General features: G+C 36.9%; 1 protein-coding gene across 2 annotated transcripts in view; it reads right to left on the reverse strand.

Moving 5' to 3' along the window:
* BCKDHB (branched chain keto acid dehydrogenase E1 subunit beta) overlaps positions 1-25,730 on the reverse strand; it is a 116,328-nt gene that overhangs the window by 80,691 nt on the left and 9,907 nt on the right. For both annotated transcript variants that reach the window (XM_039569180.1, XM_039569179.1), the window contains exons 4-6: positions 12,512-12,645; positions 11,668-11,823; positions 8,019-8,127 (exon numbers count right to left, since the gene is read on the reverse strand). In XM_039569180.1, the coding sequence (XP_039425114.1) occupies positions 8,019-8,127; positions 11,668-11,823; positions 12,512-12,645 (399 nt within the window). The remainder of the gene's footprint in view (positions 1-8,018; positions 8,128-11,667; positions 11,824-12,511; positions 12,646-25,730) is intronic.

The raw sequence follows: 25,730 nt of genomic DNA on the forward strand, positions 1-25,730 counted from the left end.
TCTTCTTAAAAGATATTCTAGTGATAGTAGGAAAAAAAAAAATCTTATTCTTTCTAAATACACAGAAACAATTTATAAGGAAAACACTCTGCCTTTTTTTGTTAACTTATTTCATAGCTCATAAAATACTTATTGAGTTCCTGCTGAACAAAATTGCTTCTTGAAGTTACGATACAGAATTTCCGTGAGTGGTACCAGCGGTAAAGTGGTTTGTATTTTTCCCTCATTGTTATGGTAGATCCAAAACAAGTAGAATGACCTAGGTTTTTTCCTGGCTTACAAGTTCCAAACATAACCTCAATAAATGAAGTAGCGAGTAATTTTCAATTAAAGCAGATAATTTTTTTTCCTTGTTGCTAACGATATATAAATACCACATATATCACAGAATCACAGAATGGCTGAGGTAGGAAGTGACCTCTGGAGATCACCTCATCCAAGCCCCCAGCTCAGAGCCGGTCATTCGAGGCCTTGTCCAGTCAAGTTCTGAGCACTTCCATGGTCAGAGACTCCACATCTCTCTTGGCAACCTATGCCTATGTTTGATCACCCTCACAGTAAAGAATGTTTTTGCCTGTGCTTAGATTAGAGATATCTCACTTCACCTGAACAGGCACAGAAGAGATATACATATTAACTAAATCATTCATTCTTCCTAAAAACATAACAACAAATTCTTTTTCAGCATAATTCAACAACACATACCCGTTTAATCAAGGAAATGTTTAAAATGTATTTTAAACACGAGGTGCTTTTAAACATAGCACGAAGTCAGATCTCTTTGCAAACAATTTTTAATGTACTAAAATATCAGTGTTTTTCTGTAATGATTTCTTTTAATAACAAGTGGCTAGAAAAATATAGGGCTGGAAAGGAAAGGGAAGAAAGGCACATTCAGCCTTTGCTCACTGCACATTAGTGGCAGACCAGGTTTCTATGGATTCTGCACATTGTACAACTCTCAGGCAACAGAAAGAGATTCTGAGAGATAATGAAACCCAGAACTACACTAATTGGCATTGCATAAGTGTCTTTGTCATGAAATGGTCACCTACATGAAACCTGGAGAACAAGAAACTTAAAAAGATACCACAGGACCTTCTAGTGGAAACCCAGGGTACTGACATGAATGAGAAGGTTTTGAAAGGAGTGGGATGAGCCAGAGGGAGAACTGGAAGGTGTACATGACAGAAATAAATGCCTTTTCTCTATGCCATGGTTTTATCCACTTAGGGAAGTGAAATATAAGACACAATTACACAAATTAACTAATTACTTACTATAGCTAAACAATTCTGCAACAAAACGCCCATTAAATGAGCTCATCTATAATACCTGCCAATTTTAAATGGAAAATTCAGCTTGTCAAAATCCAATTTGGAAGGATTTTTCTCAATTGCCTTTGCAAAAACTCCTCTCCCAACTAATAAAGATGAAAAATAGCATATGAAATTATTCTGTTAATATTCTTTCATAATAATTATCTAATTAAGGATAACAGTGTTTATATACAAAGCAGACTATTTGTCTATTACTGAAGAAATAAAGTATTTTAAATCAAATGTTTCAAATACAGATTTCAAATACAGCAATTAGCAAAAAATTGTAATTATCAGTGAAAAAGGGCCATGACAAGTTAATTTTAAGAGGTTACAACATCTGCTGCATTTTCTAAAAGAGCAGTCTGAACAGCAGAAAGAAAACACATGTTTTCTCATCTTACCTGCCTTGTCTCTATAACAACCATTGATGCAAGCAGTATTTATTGCTACACCACCAGTGTCATATATAGTACAATTAAATGAAACTGAAAAGGTCAAAAAACATCAGAGTAGGTTCTCCACAAGATGTCTAAACCCGATAATGTCAAGGTGACTCATCTTCTCCTTTGATTCATAACCATTATGTGCCCTTGACACTGCACAGGCTGTTAATACTTTTTATAAATCAAAGCCTCCTTTTCCTCTTTAATTCAGATATTTTCTTAGTATCTCTGACATTTAGGGGGATGTCACTACGGCACTTGCAATAACATTATGATCTCATAAGTTAAATAGCAACAGAATTCTTCTTTGCACGTGTACTTGTATATTTAACTCTGGATTTTTACTCAGAAAGGCTTACATTTCTTTGCTCCTTCCTAATATTATTGAAGGAAAATTAACATACACTAAAATATCAGTGTCCTTCTGTAATGATTTCTTTAAATAACAAGTGGCTAGAAAAATACAGGGCTGGAAAGGAAAGGGAAAACTTCTGATAAACACTTGTATGGTTATGTGAAAGAAGACAGCATCTGCTCCTTGAAGGGTGTCTAGACAAGAATCTTTACAATGCAAAATGGGATAATAGAAAGAGGGAAAAGCCACAAAGAAGAACACACAGGGACACAAACGTTACCACGAAGGTTGAGGGTGGCAGTTACAAGAACCAAACATGCTCAGTCCCACTTATTGATAAGGGTATGGGAAATATCGGAGTATTCCTTCCAGTAAAATTGTCTGATGGGATGATAAAGAAAAAGGAGAAGCTATGACCAAAATATGGAGACACAAACCTGAAGACAAACATAACTAAGAAAAGAAACAAACCTTGTCAGGAACACTCAGGGAAGGGCTATAAGAAATGATGGGCATATCCAGGAATTTGCAACTGGTAAACACACAAACCCAAGGGCCCAGGGTGCTGGAGCAGGGTGCCTGGAACTACACCAGCTGATGAGGGCACACAAAGGTGAAGGGGGTTGGTGAGGAGCAAAGCAGGAAAGAAACAGAAAGGGTTACAATAGGAGGAGCCTATCAGGGCTGGTCAGCATGTTTGTCTGACTGAGCCTAGTGCCTCATTGTGGTATTCAGTCCCAGCTTCCTTGGAAATCCTGTCCAGTGCAAGGGCTGTGTGCTGCAAGGACTAAGTACCAGCTGCTGGTTACACAAGTATGAAAGGACAAGACACGGGGCCAGCAAGTGGAGACAAACCAGTGTGCAGACACCCTGGGCTTGTGGTGTGAACAACAGGAGCAAGCAGGGGTCTTGGAACCAGCTGCTGGTGTGGGAATAATATGTGGCCTGAACACCACCTACCAGGAGAGACTGCAGGGTCATAAAAAGCTGTTCTATGTCCAGTGGGAAACACACAGAGCTCCTAGACTGGCTAAGATCCTCCACTCAAAAGTTTTGAAAGGTAAAGAGCCATCCGGGGGGAGAATCACTGTAATTCCCACTCCACACATGTACAGCCAAGTTCGTGGTGGCACTGCCATAACAGTTCAAGGAAGTAAACAAAGATTAAGGATGAGCACTTCAAAGAGCCCAGGTACAGCGAGGAACAGCAGGTCCTCTGCTAAACAAACTGCTAGCAAAGTGGGTGACTGGGTAGAGAAACAGGCCTGTGGGCTGAGCCACAGATGCAAAAGCATTATCCTGCTTCACAGTGAGGGAAGTACAAATCTACAATTACTAGCTACAACTATGCACGGCAAGTATACTTCTTTTCTCTTCCCATCTAGCTACTGCTTTCTGATATATGTCTTACATACATATGTATCTACAAATATATTCACATAGATAACATATATACCTATACGTGAAATCATGTATCTGTATACAGGAACTAGCTCAAATTGTTTGCACACCGAGCTAATGCAGAAAATGAAACTTACCAATTCAACTTCATTCAAAGAAAACAGTTCTCTTCTGTAACTTCTAAAATTTACCATTAACAGATACCCAGGCAAACTTTAAGATCCAGCTCTGTGGTTGTCTACACAGGAAAGACATGGAGCTAGTGGTGTGGGTCCAGAGGAGAGCCATGAAGATCATCAGAGGGGTGAAACATCTCTCCTATTACGACAGACTGAGAGAGCTGGGATTTTTCAGCCTGGAGAAGAGAAAGCCCTAGGGAGGACTTACTATGGCCTTTCAGTATTAAAAAGGGGCTTATAAGGTCAGTTTAGATTAGATATAAGAGTTTTTTACTATGATGGTGGTGAAACACTGGAACAGGTTGCCAACAAAAGCTATGGATGCTCTATCCCTGGAAACATTCAAGGTCAGGTTGGATGAGGTTCCAAACAACCTGATTTAGCTGAAGATGTCCCTGCTCATTGCAGGGGGCTTGGACCACGTGGCCTTTAAAGGTCACCTCCAACCCAAACTATTTTATGATTCTGTGATCTTAGCTTGAAGACCACTCCCTCCTTTTGGTGTTACTAGGGCTCTTGGATATTTAAGGTATGCATTATTTTTTGAATGAACTGGAAAACATTTCCAAAAAGTTCCTGCAGATTTGTTCTTCACTTCAGAATTTGCTTTTTCTTCTTGGTTCATCACAGTGTGAATGTGGTGAACTTAAGGCAATGCTACTTAAATATCCACCTGGGATCCACAGGGATGACTAAAGCAAAGACTTAAGGCCTAATTTTACTCTTGTATCTTGTGTGGGCAAAGGCATGTTTGGGTAGCAAATATTCCTATAGGAATTAATGTTAATTAAATAGTGTGGTTAGTTTTACCCCATTTCTGAATAAGCACACAACATATTTGAATAGGAAAATCTGTGTTCATTTGGGAAGAAATTGAGCTAAACACATTATTTTTAAAAAATAGCAATCTCACACTTTCCCTGTGATAGCTACACTGAAATACTTTATGCTACAGTTCTGATTTACCTTGGAGACCAGACCTACATTTGAAAACACTTATGAAGGTTCTTCTTATTTTTGTACAGTTTCTTTACTGTTATGAAATCTATGCTTGAATGTTGCAGAACCACCCTGTCATCAAAGCAAGCAAAATAAACAAGCAAACAAAAACAACTTCCTGAACAAAAACAACCAATAAACTTGAAAGCAGTTAGTGGGCCTATATAGCTCCTTGGAGGTATGTATCAGATGCAAAATCACGAGGTTGGTTCTGCACAAAAGCTTCCACAAAAAACCAATGACCTGGCATCCTACTTAACGTTCTCAAGAAGCAACTTCAGGTTATACATTCTAAGCTAGATATATATTACCTTCCATCACTGGCATCCAACATCTAATTCCAACAATAATAGCAACACTTTGCAGCAGAAGCAATGGGCATAAATTTTTGGTGGGTGCAGTGGAGTGAGTGTGGGATTTTTGTCATTATTTTAGTTTGATTTTTTGCTTGTTTTAAACAACGCATTATTAGCTTCAGGCCACCCAAATAAGGACAGATACCCTGTGTTTTAAAGACCATCCAACCCACAGTTTCTTTTCAGGCATAATTTCAACTACGTTAACAACACTGAAGAAAGTATCATGGAAAAATATTTCGAGATCTCATAGGAAGAAAGCAAGCTCCATTAGAGGAAAATTATAAGGCTCAGAAGTCTACATTAATTTTACAGATAGAAAAATCTTCCTTCCCATTAACATCCTTACCACCTTAATTTTTCAACTAAGTCCCTACACACCCACTGTAACATCAGTCACAAAGCTCTCTGAACAAACATGTCTACTCACATGAAGCTACAGCAAAAAAAATAAAAAAAGCTATGGTAGGGGCAATATAATTTTATTGCTCAATGACTGAGGCATCATCATGGAAATAAAGAAAACTATTTTTGTCTGGAACAATGAGATCCCAAATCTTAGGTGAAGTTTTATACCATGGTAAAAAGGAACAAAAAAGATAAATTAAGTAATAGAGGGAAACTGATACCATTTTGTGTTCTTGTTTTGGAAAGCATGCATGTTCCCAGCCTTCAGAAGACCCTGTACTGTTTCGAGACACTAGTGGAAAGAAACAGTAAATACAGACATAGTTCAAGCTTACTGTCTAAGTCAATTTCTGAATCTGTACGATTTTCTTTCTCCTGCTAGAATCAACACACTCACATGGGGTATTGTAAAAATTTTCTCTATGAAACACATGTCAGTCACATTTTTAAAACCCTTCTTTCCACCATTTATCTTATTCTTTACCAGGCTTGTGTCTTATTGCTGCTGCCTCTTGATCTTATCAATCATGATGACCCTGGTCCATTTCTGAATTCACCAGGCCACTTGGTTTCTATGGCAGAATTACCAGAAACACTGACTATGGTCAGGAGAATAAGAATGAACTCTAAGAGAGATCAATTTTATAGGAGAAACTCCCAGACAACAGTAATCCTCCAATCCAAGGTGACCCAACCCCCAAAGGACAGCTTAATAGTGAAGATGACAAAGTAATAATGATACAAAGAAAGGTTTACAATGAAAATAAAAGGAACATAAAAACTGTTCCATATAGTAAAACATTCCTACTTTACATTGTAGAAGTAATAAAATATCCACGTAGATAAAGGAAATTACCTGTTACAATCATTCCTGTCACATGTTGACACAAATTAGCATGTACTATAAATTTCAACCTACACAGCTAAACTGATGCTCTTAGAAATTTTAAAATAAAAAATATAAGTAAAGTCTCTGAAAATCAGCCATGAGCATACAGGAGGAAATCACAGTCTTTCAGAAATTACCAACAACAGCAACACTGTATCTGGTTACTGACCAGCACATGTATCACATTAACCATTATTTCAGCACATCTTTACTCAAGATTTTGATCACAAGCCTGATTTATGTTCACTAAATGATCCAGCAATTGCTTTGCAAGTCATTTCCTCAAGCACAAAAGCCTCCCTATATTCTCAAAAGCTGTGTGATACTGATGCGCAGCCTTTCATGCCAGTGCGAAAGCAAGTAGTTTACTAACTCTACAGTCTGTACTTGTGACTTGTAAATACTGGGGGGAAGGAGGAGGAATAAAGGCCTGTTTTAAAGACACTTCATCTTTTCTTCTTTGTTTAACAGGACTCAGACTCAAGCTCATTTTTCAAACTACTTGCTCTAAATGAATGGACGGAGCTGAATTTTATTAAGTTCTCAAAACACACTGAACTTAAGGAATGCAATACCTTATGGATACATCACACCCTACCACACTAAATATAGCTGCACTTTTAAATTTACATTGCTAATGGGACTTCTGGGTCTTTTTTGAAAATATAAAAGCAAATAAGCAGTTTTACCAGTAAATATCCTATGTGTTCCTGAGTTATATTACCATTTTTTGTAGTTTTGATGTCTGCTTTCTAATTTTTCCCTTATTATTGTCTCTCTAGGAAGACGATAAATTTACTGACAAAATGGATGCACTGATGGAAAAGTATTCTTAAAAGGTCCAAAGCAAAATAGAAACATTTTGTCTGTCACTCAAATTCAGTCCACACAGTCAACTTATAAACTGGATTGATGGGTCAAGCATAGTTCACATACATAAAGCCACAGGACAGGGAAATGCTACAGGTAAGTCGTGGCTTCAGTTCTATTTTATCAGTCGCTCATCCAATTTCTCTGCCTATCTCCACTGTTCTGTCAAGTTTCTCTATTCCAAACAAGTAGCAAGCTAATTTTTAGAACCAACTCAAGCACCATCATTGTCAATTTTCACTGTTCCAATAAATTACACATAATGAGAGTTGTTAAAACTACTTTGAACCAGAAAGTTCACTATGACTAAAACAAAGTAATGGCAACCACAGTTCTTTTCAAATAAGGTTAAAATCTAAGTGGGCAGATTTTGAAGATTTTTAGAAATTAAGCATTTCAAAGAAATTTTAACTTTGGGAAAACGGTCATGGCGGGGCTCAGTTCTTTTGGAAAAATAAAAACTGATCTGGAAACTTATTTTAGTATATAAATCACCACAAGAAAGTAGTTCAAGTTCTGCCAATTTTTTATCAGAATTTGATACAGAATAATACCTCTTACTTCTACTTATTTTTTTAACCTGAGACTGTAAATGTTCACTTATCTTTGCAGTCAAACTTCAAGAATTTATTCAGTTTACACAATTCCTCTAAAAACCCAGCCCACAACAGAGCTAGAGACCAAACAAGTCAAGATTTCTACTAAAGTATTGTTTTAGCTGTGACTATCAACATATATGTACAAAAAACCCCAAACATTGTTACTTTATTGGAAAATACAACGTACAAATCTTTACCTGCAGCTCTGTAAAGTATTTTAGGTTCAAAGAATATGCATGGATTTTTGTCCTCTATGCATGACAGCAGCAATCCTTTGGCCTGCAGAGGACTCCTTGGAATAACAACCTGTAAAAATATTTTTTAAATAGTTTATTTAAAATTGCAATTCTGCTAGAAACTTCCTCAATAATACTCAACACTAAGCAATTATTTGCTTTAAGTAAATCTATGTACAGATTGAGCATATATATATATATATGAACTTAGTAAAATTAATGTAGATGTATAACAAAAAATTCAGCTGAGTGATCCTCATTTGCCTGGGTAAAGATTCATCAGAACAGACCTTGAAGGTATTCAGACTTAGTCCAGTAAGTTTTGAAGACTACAAAAGGAAAAAGCTATTTAAAGCTGACTTTCTTTGCTTACAGTGAAAGACTGAAATCTGTTCATTTTGGAAATAAATAACCAATAAATACCTTAAACTATTATCAAGCAAAGAAAATTAAGCAAGGCCTCCAAATGTAATCCAAATACTTGGAAGGAAACAGTATAATTCATTTGCCAACAGAAGAGTTAACTTTGGATGATCTACGAGAATTTCTATTACGAGAAGAAAGTTACCCAATTATGGCAGTTATAAAGAAAATAGAATGCAAGAGCCGAATTCCCTCAAATCAGAAGAACTGACTAATTTACATCCCAGAGACCTCAAAGAGCTGGAACACGCAGCATGAAGTCTACCAGCAAACACTTCTATAGCTGTGAAGTTAGAAGTCACTGAAAACATTAGTTCTAGGACTTGTTTGAAAAAAAAAATCCATGTTAACTACAGCCATGGCTTCAAAATATATTTTGAGAGTAATATCATTTATTTATATAAAAGTAATATAAAAGAGTGAAAACACAACCTAAATCTCCTATTACATGAAATTAACTCGATAAGTGATTTTTCTAAACAAGGGAAAAGCAGTTTATTAGTATTTCACCAAAGCATTTGGTAACAGACACATGGGAAATTACCCATGAATGTCACTAGTACAGATCCTTAGGAACCATTTTTAGGACAGATTTTATTTACCTTATTCATTTACAATATTAAGTCAGAGCATGGTAACAAAAACTATTCCAAAGTTGGGAGTCACTACCACTACAGAGGATGATACCAAAAAGACCCAGTTCATATTGAGGACATGACTGACAAAAACAAACTAAAAAACAGATACTGAAAGTCACATGTTTAAGGATTACATTTTTGTTATAAATTTAGAACTCAGCAGTAGAAATTCAGATCGGAATTTATTATCTACTCAAAGGATGACTAGCATACTATGCAGTATAGTTCTACAAAAAAACCGTAACATAACCAAGGAACTGTTAGTGCTATTGCAAAAATCACTGCTAGAAACTCAGCTGGATACTTAATTATTCTTTCAACCCTTTGAAAAGAAAACAAATTGAACAGATGTCCAAAGAGCTCCAGATATTAATATTTCTTTGATACTTTGTTTAGTCTAATGAAACAAAGACTAAAGAGAGTACAAGTGGTACTCTTAGGATACAAAGGGCATGGAGAAGGACAGATAAATATACAAGTTAGTCAGGGACAAATTTAGGCTGGAAATGAAAAAGAAAGCTTCTAAACATGAGAGCAGATATTCTTACAATGGAATGCAGAGAATCAATATTAACATCTTCCATGTATATCCTCACAATAGTGGACAAAAGCTGCAACCATCCAGTAGTGTCCTCAAACCCCAACAAGCTTTGTCTAAGTACCAATGACCACAGTTCTTCCCCTGAATAACCAAAGTTGTACAAACTCCCTTTGGCTTGGGAAATCCAAACCTTACCTGCCACTTAAGAAAAATACAAAGTAAAAAGCCAAAAACCTTTCACAAAGTTTAATAGGAGGGTTGTTTTGAAAGCCGCTCTTCCCAAACATCAAACCCTACCCTTCTCAGCTTGTAAGACATTGCCTTTCCTCCTGTAATATGGAGAAAATATACTTAAATAGATATGGGACATTTGAAAATGCACCTGAACCACAAGCTCATTTTAACTTCTTGATTTCTACATTAAGAGCCAGGTTTAATAAAAAATACCTGCAATCTTGAAACATTATGAACTGCATTAGAAACAGCTTTGCAAAAAATAAAAAAAGGAACAACACTTTTCAAAAAGCAACAATATTCAAAAGATAGAGTCTAAAACACTTCCCTGTGCACAAAAAACTAGTAGGTTGTTCCATCAGTTCCACAGAATCAATGTGCCTTTACCTTTAACTGAGATGACAGCTCTTAGTGGTAGCAACTTATTTTAGCATTTTACCCAAAGGAAAGTGAAAGAAAGTGAAAAACTAACACAAAGAGCAGCAGAAATTAGCTAGACCTGGCATCAGTATTTGAATCATCTAAATTATCTTTCGTTTTCATATGATAATAAACTACTTTAGTGTTTAAACAAGCTCCAGAAAATATTTGATTTAATAACCTGGCAAAAGATTTTGTAGATTGCTTTTGTCTATAATCAGGAAATACTTTCAAGTTCAGAAGAGAACGTTAAATACCATAAAGAATACCCAAAACCAAAAATGTATCCCATTCCTCAAAACATAATGAAATAAAATGTGAATAATACAAGGTTTTATATAAGTAAAGAGAAAAACAAGTAGGAGAAATGTCTATGGCCTCCCTGTAGATGAGTAATATCTGAAGTTTTAGGACACCAAAATCATACATAGACAACAGTTTAAACAGCAGATAAACAATGAACGCACCTTTAGAACACTAATACTGGTTCTGCTTAAATCTTCCACATTAATCTGCCATGAGCCATTGCTCAGTGGACTGATGCCAGCTAACAAGTTCACAGACAAAAACTTACTCAGAAAAAAAATTGGGAGCCTGGCAAACAGTGCTATCTTAATGTGAGATTACTAGATCCTGCCCCTCCCTCTTCTCTAGGAAAGCTATCCACCTAAGCACTCAGCATCTTCATTTCAAGGGATGCCACCGTCTCAGGCAGAAAGCTGGCATAAAGTTCTCACTCAGAGAATTACCAAGCAGTTGAGGTAGGCAGGGACCTCCCAAGGGTCATCTGGGCCAATGCCTTTGACCAAGCAGAGCCATCCAGATCCAGTTGCCCAGAACCACATGCAGACAAACTCTGAATACCTCCAAGAATAGAGACTCTGCAAATTCTCTGGGCAATCTGTGCCAAGTGCTTTCTCATGTTCAGACAGAACCTCTGGTGTTTCAGTTTGTGAAATTAATTTAATTTCATATAAATTAATTCAATAATGCACTTAAGACAGATGCAGAAAGAAAAAAAACAGAAAGGAAAGTACTACCTATCAAGTGTTAGTTTTTAGGTTCTGTACTATACCGGACACAAAACTATGTAAAATGTATGGCTGTAGTGCAAAAACAGACAAATACGAAATGCTATGTCTACTAAAGATTGCTTCAATAATGGCTATAAATTCTCAAACACTTAGCACAGTTTAAGTTTTCTAATAGTTTTTAATTAACATAGTCAGATATTTTGTTATGGGCTGACATCTACTCTTCTTCCCCTGTCTGCATCCAGACTCACTGCTAGTCAGGTCCATTACAAAACAAACAAACAAAATAATTAATCTTCATAAAGTAAGAGTTACTATACCTTTATTCCTGGACAGTGAGCAAAAAAGGCTTCTGGACTTTGAGAGTGATATAGTGCACCATGGCCCACACAGCCCCAGGGTGCTCTAATGGTGAGGTTTCCACAGTTGAACAGATCCCCAGAGCGGTAACGGTATTTTGCTGCTTCATTAACAATCTGGGAAGATTTATATACAAAAGCAACATTCAGTTCAATACCTCTAGTTATGCATCAAGACACTTCAATACATGCAATGTAAATACATCATCTGTTCCAATGCATGGGATTCAGAGGATGAAATTAGAAGCAAAGGAATACTCTAAGTCAGTGCAAAGACAAACATTTTCCAAGGCAAATAAACCAATAATTTATTGTGTTCAAGTTAGATGCCTGAGCCTCAGGGGTAGCCTTATAACCCAGTTGTTTCCTCATTCCATACTGTCAATCAGCCCAGACCAGATCTGTACTTTGTCTTGCGGACACATGGCCAGCTGCAGCTGTATGCTGGAGAAATGAGAAACTGTGTTCGGAAGACACAGGCTGTTGAATTTAAGGCTGCTGAAGCCAACACAGCCACAAAACCAAAAATTAAAACAAACAGACATTTGCCTCAAGCCACATCTTTAATTTCCATTATTCAATAAGCCTTCAAACTGGCTTTGGTACAGTTTACTGTTTACAGTACAGTACTAGTACTGTTTGCAGTTTATGCCTGTTTACTTAAAGCATGCACAAATATTAGTAATACAGCTGTGGTTATATTTGCAAAAATTACATATTCAAACCAAGTACTAATGCTAACAGAAGAGTAATTTAAACAGTTGTAAGATTTCTTTTAACCACTCTCAAATTTATTAGTACTAACCTGATCAAATGCTGGAAAAATGTAATCTGCAAATTGAATTTCTGCAATGGCTGTAGCACCAGTAACAGCAATTCCAATACCAAAGCCAACAATTCCTTGTTCACATAAAGGGGTGTTGAAAACTCTGTCTTTACCTATATAGAAAAGAAACAACACCACACAATTCCTTCAATACACCAGCTCTAAGTGGAAAATATTGTCCCAGAAATATTTTACTTCTAAACAAGTCACATGTAATTAAGCATATGGCTGTTTAGATGGGCCTTTTTAGGTGTAGAAACAATAGCCATTCATTACAGGTACAGATACTTTAACTTGTAACAACTCAGAGGAAGAAAAGGAGAAACTAAATGAAAGATAAGAACAGTTTGTAACTTACAACATTCTTAATACTTGAAGGAACATTTGTTCTGACCTATTCACACTGAAATGTGCATACCCCTCATGCTTATATGAGAGTACACAATACTTACAAGCATTTTAAAATGTTTACAATTAAGGTAAGTGTTGTTTCTTCCTTTTTTTTTTCAGGCACTGACAAGTAACTGTCCCTACTCAAAGGCAGACAGATGTACAGGAGCACCTGTACAAAAGCACACTGCCTCTCATCCACACTCCCCATCAGCAGTGCCCATTCTTACCAGTCTTCTCTCACAAGGTAAGGCCACATTTAAATAATTTGCTTTGTCTCCAAGGCAAGACAAAAAACTGCTGTTCCTGCTACAAACCCAAAACATTTCTTTTTATTTCTTCCCTATGGGAGTGCAAAAGGTTATTTTAGTCCTGCCACATTTCTGTGCCACAGTAATTTCAGAGCCCAAATATGCATCAGTCTAATAGATGGTTGCATACAAAATTGTTCAGTTCATGAAATTAAAAACAAGGAGTGGGAGATGAAACACCACTACAATATCCTCTATAACACATATTTAAAATATTTGCCAGCACTACTTTTTTGTCAAGGGAGTACAGCAGAAAAATCTCAGTCTGCTATTAAATCTTCCCTTTAGAACATTGGGAAATAGACAGTAGGTTTCTATAGGAATCCATCATGCATGAAAATGCCAAGACTTCAAATTGGATGGAAAAAATGTGCACAGTGCACACCAGTGGCTATGAAATAAATGAAACAATAACAAAATAACCATGAAATAACTAACCAAAAAAAACAGACTAAACTAGTAAGTGGGAAAGCTGTTACTAGGAGAATTTCTAATTTCAATAGCTGTAAGTTCAACTAGAAAAAGGAAAGCTAACAGAAGTTTTCAGAAAGGGATGATTAGGGAAAAACCATTGTCCAAGGGTGCATTTGCAATATACTAAAGGGAGGCATGTTTCACAGATCTTTAAGTACACATCTTTCATTCTCACACACCACTCCGGTATCTCCTTGTATCCTGTCCATATGCATGTATGTATGTATAAGTATCAGTGAATATGTTTTTGGCTCTCCCTCTGCTTTCCTTTTTTTCTTCCCCCCCACCAGGAACATTCATTTAAAGCAAGTAAAAAAAAAATGCCATCAAATGACACTGTAATGTTGGTGGTGTCAGTGAGGCTACACAAGCCAACACCAAGTCCAAAGAGCTGCCACAATTGCAGGACACAGCACAATTTCTCATACAAGACACTGGAAACAAAGAGAATGCAAGATTCTTTTTTCCCCTAGAGGGACTGTTTACTGTGTAAATTGTTCTCATTACTGAAGGAGCTGTAATCTCAGTTCCTGTATTGCATCCTCTGGTGCACTCTCTCTGCTGACAGACAACATGGCCAAAGAAAAAGGAAAATAAACTTCCTATGCAAATGTGCAGTTGCCCCAGGCCTTACCCCTACAATTGTGAAGGTGCAGAAGCCCTGCTTCAGATAAAACCATGAGAGCTGTCCCTGTACCCATACCCATCTGTAACACCATAAACACTTGGCAAACATCTTCTTCCCTTCTTTTTACTTATATAGCATACCATGAATTAGCCATCTTGATTTCCTTCTCTTTCACTGACACATTTAAATTTTAATTTAAAACAAATCTTATTTTAATAAACTAAAAATACATTAACATTATGAAGACATATGGTAATGTTGGTAATTTTCCTTCCTACTTTCCTGCTTCCTACAAGTCCATTGGCAGACCACTATATTTCACTTCACTTGCTTACAGGATATTTTGATGTAAGACTTACAGCTTACCTAACCTTATCCTTTATTAACAGATTTTTCAGAGTACACTGAAATAGCCTAATACATAGGTTCCATAAGTAATTTTACACCCTCACACAAAACTTGAAATGTATTTGAACAATCCTGTAAAATGAGCTTTTAACTAATAATTGATACAAATTTGAAAATTAATTCTTTAATATCAATTTAGGGTGATGAATTAATTTAGAAGCATTTTAGCTCCACCACACTAGTATGTCACTCTATAATTCAAAATATAAAATACATCCTAATAAAACTGCTGAAATACTACTGAGATGTTAAATTAGAGGCCTCATGCTGCTATCAATGGAGCATGATGGAACAACTGAAGTGAAAATCAATAAAGCAAAAGTGAAATGTAACAAGACAGCTGTAATGTGAGGAGTGTGAAGTACCTAATTTGGACTTTCAGGACTAAAGGCACAATTCTGAAGTATCATGGCTTAAAACAGAAATGAGTGAGCTAGGGAATTCAATGAATGAGATTTATTACTCAGGAATGGTTTTGACTATAGCATTAAAACAATAATACTGACCTCTTAAAAGCAAATCCTAAAGCACTTTACTATTTATTAGATTGGAAAACAACCTTGGGTAGAGTATCAAGGGGTAGGGCTTTCTTTATAAAATCTAGCCCCTTATGACAAAAAGACATACACATTGTTAGGATAAAGCAAATTTATTCATTTCCCCAAACATTAAAAATTGTATGGCATTGCTGTAACCAACTATTTTTATTGATACAGTATAAAAATCATTTCTAAAACTAACACAAAATATTTAAATATAATTCATTTAAATGAATTAAGCCTACATATTTTTATCTATTTTATTTCACATTTTCTTATTTTTCACTTTTTTTTCAAAATGTGAAAAGGGAGTCCATTTTGATAAACAGCCATTCACATCACTCTCTGCAAACCAGCTGAGTCAGATTTCAGCTGAAATCTGACTCAAGCAAATAACCCAGAGATACTTTGTGTTTCCATATGTAATTTCCTTACCAACAAAGAAACATTTCCTAAAATGTGTTCTTCTCCTACGATTTGCTCAGCCTCGCAGCTCAAAACAAATTAACACCAACTCAACGGGCTGACTTGTCAGTCCAGGTGAAAGTGGCACCTCTACATTTTCTGAAGCCAGGTGCATCAGCCTCTGCAGGAGGACATCACGCTGATGTGCTTTTCAATTAACCTGCCTGGCTTTATAAACATCCCTGGTTTCAGCCATCTGAACAGGTCAGTGCCCTTTGCCAGGTACTGAGGGAAGCAATATGGCAAACAGGGTCATGCAAAAAAAAAGGACAATTCTTCTCATCTCTCCATCACAGTAACTCAGTAGTAGGACTAGATGCATGTTAAGGAAGTGAAAACACACCCTAGAAGTCTTCCTTAATAAGGAAAATCCTACTATTAAGACTTCCTTAATAAGGAAATTATGAAGAACAAACATTAAGAAAAAAAGCAATACTTGGTTCAATTTTACTTAAACAAAAAAAAGAGTGATCTTTGTGATTTTCAGAACCCCACAAATTACCACTGACCCTTTGTGTAAGAGACAACAGCTTTAAGGCTGTCTCACAGTCATCTTCTCGTTTGCCAGGAATAAAGAGTTTCATAGCAACCTAACAGAACATGTTTACAGACATTTGTAGTCGATTATTGTGCATTAATGTTTTGGCTGCTTCATCTTTATTTGTTCCAAGCCATCAGGAAAAAAGTATTTCAGATTTCAGTAACTGCAACAAGTCAAGTTCTATCTTAATTTAACTTCAGAAATGAGATATTCGAACAATATTAAATCTCCTATAATGTTAACACACCACCCAATGCTCCAATTCTGAGTAATTTCATATCACTCCGCTCAAGTCCACACTGAACTGTTTGGGTGGTTTAAGGAGTACTGCTGGTGATTTAGTCAAAGGAGAACAGTGCTTTGTTTTCATAATACTTCTACACCACTGGTGTTAAAAAAATGCATGTTAGGATGTCAGTACTGAACAGTATTAATCATATATGTGGACAACCTTTTATTGTCCCCACGATCCCACTGACTTCCATTTAAAACATCCATTAGAAGTCAAATAGAAAAGTCTAAGAAGCTAAATATATTAAGTGTTCAACTGCAGCAGTCAGGCTGCACATGCAGAAAAGACTGGAAAGAAAAGGAAGCCCCAGCAGATTAGCTATTTTGCTACTCACCAGGGACTTCCTGCAGAAAATTCGAATAGAAATTATTGATTTCCTATCAGTCCTGCCTTTAAAGACCTTTTTTAACCCTAGAACAGCTAGGATTTTTCATAGATGTACCTCTACATAAATCTACTAATTCTATTTCTCAACACAGTTAACATAATCTATCCAGCATTCAGGCTTTCTTGGTCCCACCATCCCTTTTAAGCCCCTTTCCACAACCAGTGACACTTGTAGTCTTCCATTTCTCTGATACTATACGAGAGGGCAAGCCAAACAGCAAGTAAATTTGGTGAATTTCTACTCAGCTGGTTTAGAGCTCTTGGGTTAACAAAATATAGTTCTACTAACTTATTAATCATCTTGTTCTACCACTTTTTTCTACTGACAACCTAGTCACAGTTCTCCAGCTTTAAAAAAATGCAACAGGCCCTGTTACTCTAAAGGGAATACCACTAAATACACATTAACTTTACAGCTGAATATAGTAATTTCAAACCTACTTGTCCAAAGCAGGGCTTCAGGTTCACTGACACAGAGATGGTTTAACTCTCAGTCTTGAAACCTTGCACACTAACATGCCATGTTGTTTAAAAAGCTGCTTTTCCCAGAGTTATCCATGTTAAAATACGTTATTTCACCTACCTAACTGATGAAAAGTGATTGTATGAAATGAAAAGGATTTCATACGCCAGTAGCTTTTATCTTCTGGAGATGACTTTTACCTATTGTGCACAGAATAACAACTTACAGAAATTACCTTACTCCTCTCCTGTTCCTCCCCAGCCCTGTATCCTGCAAAAGCCAACAGAATTCATGCGTGTCCAAACATTCACAACAGGCTTCAAGGACCCAGCCATGCCTCTGGCATAACTCAGCCAACCACAGGGCTGAGTGGCCAGGTCTCAGCCCTCAGTCAAGTCAATGTAAAGTCTCAAGTCAAGTGCAGTGAGTTTGGTCAGTTATAGGAGAAACACATATATCCCATACACTGCCTATGCCTTCACAACAATTTCAACACTTAGTTTTGATTATTTAGCAACTAATTACATGGCATTCCCATTACATTTTCCATAAATATTCCAAAAAGTCACATTATGGCAGTAAGATACAAAAGTTAGTAAAAAAAACATACTGCTGAAATCTTTGAGCAACTGACAGCAGGGTCAGAAATGAGATTTGCATGCAGTAACCTAAATTAGCTTCTTCCTATTCTGCTGCTGCAAAATCCAGGATTATGCTCTACTCTGCAACAAAGGAGCTGACTTCTTATTCTAGACAGAACTTTAAAGATCAAATGAAAGATAACTCTTTCTTACATGGTTTCACTTGTTCACAGGAGTCTTAATTATGTTTCATTTGGGGGGAAAAAAGAAAATCACACAAAAAAATGCATCCTACTGAACCACTTGTCACCATTGTGTTGCCCAAAGTAAAGGACACCTGTTCTGCCTGGCAACTGGTAAGAACAGGAATTCTCCACAGGTTTATCATATATGCCACTGACATAACCAACACTTCAGAAAAGTACTTCAAGTAATTTGGAAATTAGGAACAGCTGACAGGTATATTTTCCTTTAAGTCTCCCCCAGTTACTAAATCATACATTTGAAGAAACATAAATGTTTGAACTAGTAGTTCTAGCCCAAAGTCTTCTCAACAAGTCATCCTCTGACTCAAGTTGATGCATTTTCTTCCAAGAGCTTATCAGATCACAACTACACTTTCACCTCCTCTCCCCCAAGATTCCCTCAGGAGAAAAGCATGTTTATTGCATTTGCATTTAACCCTCACTCTCAAAGACCACATATAATATCAGGGTCAGGAGAAGTCTGCTGAAGCACAAAGAAAAGGTTACCATGGACTGGGAGTCCATTAATCTCCTCCATTACCTAGAAATTCTTACAATCTGCAGTTACCAAATTTCAGGTTTGGAAGGAAAACTTTCTAGTAAAACTTAGGAAATTCTAAAAGTTCACAGCGTGAATATAACGTTAAGAATGTTCTTGACAGGTGTACAGCCTTTTGGATTAGGGAGGACCCAGAAAAACTCTATAAACACCTCTGCCTTCCTAAAGCAAAGGTGAAGACTTGCTTTTTAGCCCTCTCCCCCAGTTCAGATTTCCTGTCATTTGTGACAAACTAGCAGCCACCAAAAGCTAAAGAATAAACCAAAAATATTAAAATATATCATGTAATTCTCTGCCTTTCTCAGGGAAGAAGTGCAAGGAGTTGGTGGAGGTTAATGCAAAGCTTTGCCTTAGCTTTGGATGCTGGTAACCTTGCAATTCATCTAATCCTTCCACAATGCAGGAGCAGCCAAGCAGTAGTATGAACAGGGGAAAGACCAGATTCTTTTCAGGTACACAGTGTCAGGTGAAAAAATGATGCAAAAAAGTAAACTAATTATATTAAAGGAAAAATCCTCACTATGACAGTAGTCACACGATGGAATAAACTGTTCCAAGAGGTTGTAGAAGCTCCTGCCTTGGACATGTTCAAAACTCACCTGGACAAGACCACAGGCAACCTAAACTCAACTCTGTGCTGAGTACTGGTTTGAAAGAGATGACTTTCAAGGTCTTCTCCTTACAACCACTAATATTCCATGCTTTATTAACAGCCCCAAGCAGGGATACATGCTCACTGCCAAAACTTTTTATGCCTGTACCTGTCCTGTTAATGGAAGCCTTTAATGACATTGGTAAAATAGTACTGATTCAGATCCACACTCTTAGGAAAGCATTTAAAAAACGGCTCACATCTCAGTGGCAGATTTCCTCACCAGAATTTCTTTTTACTTCTCTAAGGGACTCTTGGAGGAAGAAGAGGTGAAAGAATAGCTGTGATCTAATGAGCTCTTAGAAAGAAAACACATCACCTTGAGTAAGAGAATGACTTGTTGAAAACACTTTGAATTGGAACTGCTGGTTCAAACATTCATGCAGGCTGCCCACTCCACACTGAACTCCTCCTCATCATCTGGCTCATATACCCAATTGCAGCCTAAATAAAAAAAGAGCAATGCCTAACTGGACAAGGCATTCAAATATTCCTCCAGCTATGATTAATAACATTCCTTTTTCAACTACAAAACAATTTTGCTGTGTGAGAAGCACACTTGCAGAAAAGCATAACTGACATACAGTTTGACATGAGAAGTTATGCCAGATGACAGAGTGCTTACTTGCAAAGATATGCCCCAAAATTGACATCTACCAAATACTTATATGTGGATAGAAGCAGAGGACAACATACCAGCTTAAATTACAAGGCTTAGGTCAGTTCTGTGCATTTTCACATTGTCTGCAACATCACATGACGTGACAGAGATCCAACAGGAAACACAGAACAGTTATCAAAGCTAAGTATTGCAGCCTGTGAATGAAAATTCTGCTGTAATAAGCTGTGCACATTATCTGGATGACAAATCAAGGAGTAGGCAAAAATGCCAAATACAAGTCACCCTCTCTTGCATTCCTCAGTATCAGCAGTATAGACGTATTTTACAGTGAATGTGAAAGCAATGTGGATCTACCCGGAATTGTGAAGCAAGTATTTTCAACACAAGAGCAAGGATTTCATGCTGCTGTAGAAGTACTCAGGAGCAAAGAGCTCAGTGACCAGTAACCTGCAATAATGGAAACCATCTTACAAATCTCACTGGTAACCATGCCTGTCCCTTCATAATGCAAAGCATGTGCGTGAGAAAAATGAATAAATTGGTCTATACTTGGTGCTTCCATGTAAGTATGAAAACCCCCTGCCAGGTTTTGAGGATTTAATGTTTCTGCAAATTAAAAAGAAAAGAGATCTTTTATAAAAAATGACTAGCAAGTTATGTCAACCTGGTCACTGGAAGATGGCTCTGAATCAAGTTAAAATGAAATTAACCTGCACCTCAAAGTGCTTCTGCTGCAAATCTGCTTAGACAATTCCCAGACTTGGATATTAGTCTTGACTTTTTTCACCCTTTTAGGCTTCAAGCAAACTACTTCCAAGAAAACTCTAGAGAGTTTTATTCCTTGTAATAAAGTCTGCAGCACTTTCTTAAATTGAAATTACCACCCTCTTACCACCAAACTCAGAATACAAGAAACAGCAAACAAATTGAATTAACCCCAGTTGATGAGTGGGATAAATAAACATACAAATGAAACAGAAAGAATCACAGGACTAACCCAAGAAATTGAGAATCGCTTAATTCCACCTATGGAATAGCAAAGACATAAAGAGAGACATCTAAAAGAAGGTACACAAAATGTGCTTGCAGACCTGGTATTAATACAGACTGCAAAGACTGGTTATGCTCATCAATTCCATCTTGGGTCTTAAATACATAAAGTTTCATCCTCCTTGACATGATATTATCAAAATATTGTCTTTATATGTTTCACTGCAAGTATTTCCTAAAGTGGAAAATTCCATTTTTAGGAAGTTCAGCAGCACATACTTTTTTGCCCAGCAATGTATCTTGAAATATCTTAAAAATGTGAGAACAGCTTTCTTAAGCTCTGTACTGAGTATCAAGTTCTACATTAAAAAATATATTCCTTATTGTTCCCTCAAAAAGGTTTACAACATATGAAAAGAAACATAATAAATATTAGTAAGTCACAAATAAATAAAATACTGTTTTCACACCAGGCACACTATCAGAACCATTAAAAAGAAAAGAAAAAACAAAAATAAAAGCTATTTAGCTCTGACAAGAGACTGATTTATATCATTATCCCACAGATACAAAAGGTGTAAAAGGATATACTACATTTTAGCAAGTTTTCAAATAACTTTTCTTCTTTTTCCAACTGTAAATCTTAAAAAAAGTATTGGCTATTTAAGATGAAAATGAACAAAATGTACTATTGTGTAATGAATCTGAAACACGTTCTCCAGATGTTACTGTTCAAAGACATTTATACAAATCAGAACAAATCCAGGTCTTGCCAAACTGTTCTGGAAGAACCAGGCAAGCAAGTTACAGAATTCTCCACTTAAATCCATCCACAAAGAAATGACAATAACCAAACCCCAGGCTATTTAGGTTTTACTCAATCTACACACAAGCAGTCATTTTGAACTCTGAATAAAATGTTCCACCCTTAGCATATGTCCATGATGTCAAAAATTCTGAACTCCTTCCTTCTACCACATACAATGTTTTAGGAAGGACCAGGACCTATGCCAAAGAAGCACCATGTTTCTTCAGCAAGCTTGCAGTCTGCTTCTGAAGCACTGAGATAACATTTTTCTATCTGCTTACACAGTAAAGCCCTAACACTTATGCTACTTTAGGCTGAGTTTTTCCTCCTCCTTATAATAGCATATGGTTATGTTCTAAAAGAATGTAAAAGACACCATGATTACTGATTAAAAATTCCACATAAAAACCTCAGAGTGTCTTCCCACCTGCTGATAAGACCCAACTACTAGTAGCTTCTGGGAGGCAGAACACTCTGCCTTAATATACTGCATTAAAGCCCATCCACATTGTGTTCTTGTACTTCTTACCTTTGCACTGTAACATTTGGGACCAGAACAACAACCAGGACAACCCAGAATGTCCATTGACAGATCTCTGCTCCCTTACCAGTAACATTAAGTGTAGTCTACACAATAAAAAATGTCCCGAAATCACTAACAAAAATATTTTGGATATAAACATTTTAAAGTATTTTATGTATTTTGAAGGCAAACTGTCAGAATTTTTTTAAAAAACAACCCTATACTAGATCTACTTCTGTTAGCTCAGCTTCAAAAGGTTCTCCCATCATTTTATGCTACTAAAAGCCATTGGGACATCAAGCAGTTTTTGCAAGCACATCCAAACTTCAGCCAAAAACCTTCACCAAATACCATAACAACTCTATCCTCTCACCTGTGTTTTCCCCCATAAGCTTTTCACTTAAAACACAGAACTTGCTTTCAGGAGTTTTCTACAGCTAAAGCTCATAGAATAATATTGTGCTCAAGTAAATACTTATCTTCAAAGAATGACTACCATTTTTTTAGAAAGGCTGGTGTCCCTTGGGCATGGCTAGGTACAGCCATCTCCTGGCCAAATAAACGAAGACTCCTGAATTAGTCTACTGGACTATAAATAAATGATTCATTTACCGAGAATAAAGTGTTCCCTGAAAACTCACACAGGTGTTTACACCTTAGACACAAGGTCTACAGAATAACAACCAGGGATTATAGTGGATCAGGTGTTGTAAATAAACATTATTGCTGCAAGACAAGCTAGCATTATCATGAGATGTAACAACAGAGAGCTGTAAGCAACCAGGTTTTACTCAGTAAAACACAAGAGTAAAGTATTCAGTTTTGAATGCTCTATACCCTCCAGCTGCAGCAACCAGAGTTCAGAGAAAACTGATCAATAAAGAAAAGCTTCAAACCATAATAATAACCCTGCACTGGGACCCCGTGTGTAGGAAAGCTAGAGAAACTCCCACCACTGAAGGCTAAAAACAGCCTTTGCCAGCTGATCTATCCCAAAACATTCCCTGTGCTTCAGAGAGAAAATTTTGTAAGGCAGACAGAAAGGAAAGGAAAACAAATATGGAAGTGATAAATAAAATCATTTTTAAAGCATCCAGCTGATGGCTAATGTGGCCCGGTCATCCTAACATAAGGAACATAAGGAACATAAGGATACTATTTTCTTGCTACAACTGTGGTTTCATATGTTGTTCAGTCACTTGCTTTTTGATGTGTTTGAAATTTTCCACAGGGGAAATTTCTGATTCAACTCCCCCTGTTCTCACAGGATTCAACACAAGTGTTACCTCTCCTGATGTTCCTTTTCTTCCTGTGATTTATCAATTTGCAAGAAAATATCCTGAACTGACTGAACAGACAGAAATTACTGTTTACAATCTGCTCCCCGTCTATTTCACACTTTTTTTTTAAAGCTGGTTTGGAAGAAAATAATCCTACCAACTATATTTACACTTCTAGCTGCATCAAAATAATAATTAGGCACAGGAAGGATTATATACAAAACAATCCTATATGCTTGAAAATATTAGGGAAAAATGAGAATTACATTTCAAGTTACTTGGGCACACCCTTTCCACTCCACATGACAAAACTGAAAAACGAGTAAGGAGAAAAAAAATTAAGCTGCTTATTACACATTTACTACTGTCTGCATGTATTAATGTCTCTAGCCACGTGTGTAACTCAGAATTACCTAAAAGGAAATGATCTGAGATTGATTTTGGTTTAGCCTACGTAGGTATAGGAGGGGCACACAGCTGTTCTTGTTATCATCTGAGTTTCATGTTATCAAGTGTCTACCCACAAAAAAAGCAATTCATGGCTGCACAGCAGTAGATTAGAAAAACTTGGGGACTAAATCAGGCCACAAACTGAAAGTCAACACTGCATTACTAACAAAGGCAGCAAACATCACTCTAGAACATTTTAGCAATATTACACAGAAACCTTGGGAAAGGCACTTTGTTCTAACTGACTGTGTTTGAGAGCACCGTGAGCTACTGTGGGCAGTACATCTCTGTGTGCGCCGACAAACAAAAGGAGGGGATCAGCAGTAACAGAGACCAAACAGAACAGATGAAAAATAAAAAGCCATGAGTCAAAAACCCTCCCACCAGTGATGGGACATTAATCCAGAAAGGAAGAAACTTATCTTCCTCTTGTTCACTCTACTATCACACAGAGGATCCCAAACAGTGACAAATGAATCACATGAGCAAAAGACAAATTAATTCCAAAACATTTCAAAAGAACTGCTGACAAAACCGTTTCTTCTGTATCACTATAAAGATCAGCTTCGGCATCTCAGTCAATTCTTTGTGGACTAAGTTCAGAACTCCGGAGGGACAGCACTAGGCCAAGTCTCTCATACCCTGGGCAAGCATTTGCCATCCTCCAGAGTGACATCCTCGAGGAACTGAGAGAATCTCTGAAATAAAAACTCCCATTCAAAGTAGTCACATTCTACCTGCATTTGCAAATAGTTGCAAGGGAATTAAAATGGCATTATTCAGGAATTCCCTATTGAAAATAAAAGAGTCATTTACACTACTCTTTCAGTCAAAAATAATTTTCAATAGCTCAAAATCTTAGAAAACAATCTATTCAGGCCTGCAAATATTGGGAATCTAACTTACAGTTGCCTAAATTCCCTCAATGGCAAATAGAAGAACATTGCATGACAAGGAACTGCAGGCTGCTGTGCAATAAGGAATTGAGCAGAACCTCAAAAAATTTGCAAACTTCATCTGTAAAAGTGAACATATAAACCCAAAAAGAAGTCACCCTCTACCCAAGCACTGCTATGGGAAAGACCTGCCAAGCTCACCTTTTTTCTGTTGGACTCTCCAAGTTCTGAGCAAGGACTGATCCTATTCCACATTCTCAAAACATCGAGCTCTAAAATAGTCAGGAAGCTCCTGATCCTTACCCTCATGAAGGACAATCTCTTGACATGGCAGCAAGTGCACATTAGAGCCTCCCTTCAAGTGCAGGCCAGAACGGTGTGAAAGAAAAGGAAGCCCTGAAGCTGTAGGTGTTCAGAGAACAGCAGAAAGACCATTCAAGGAAAGGTATTTTATATAAATACACCTCACTGCCCCTGTTTATGTAATTTTCCTTTCTTGGCCACAGTGGGACAGATAGATAGATTTTTTGGTATTTTTTTGAGTTACACAAAAAAACCTGCCCTAGCATTCTTCTGAGTGACATTCCTTGTCAATCACTATTTCTGCTATTCTTGTTTCTCAGTCTTCACTTCTGTCCACTTTCTCCATTTTTACCTTATTTTTGCCTCTGTTTTTCTCCTCCCATTTCTTTAT

This window comes from Corvus cornix, chromosome 3 (genome assembly GCF_000738735.6).
Source record: "Corvus cornix cornix isolate S_Up_H32 chromosome 3, ASM73873v5, whole genome shotgun sequence".
Lineage (NCBI taxonomy): Eukaryota > Metazoa > Chordata > Aves > Passeriformes > Corvidae > Corvus > Corvus cornix.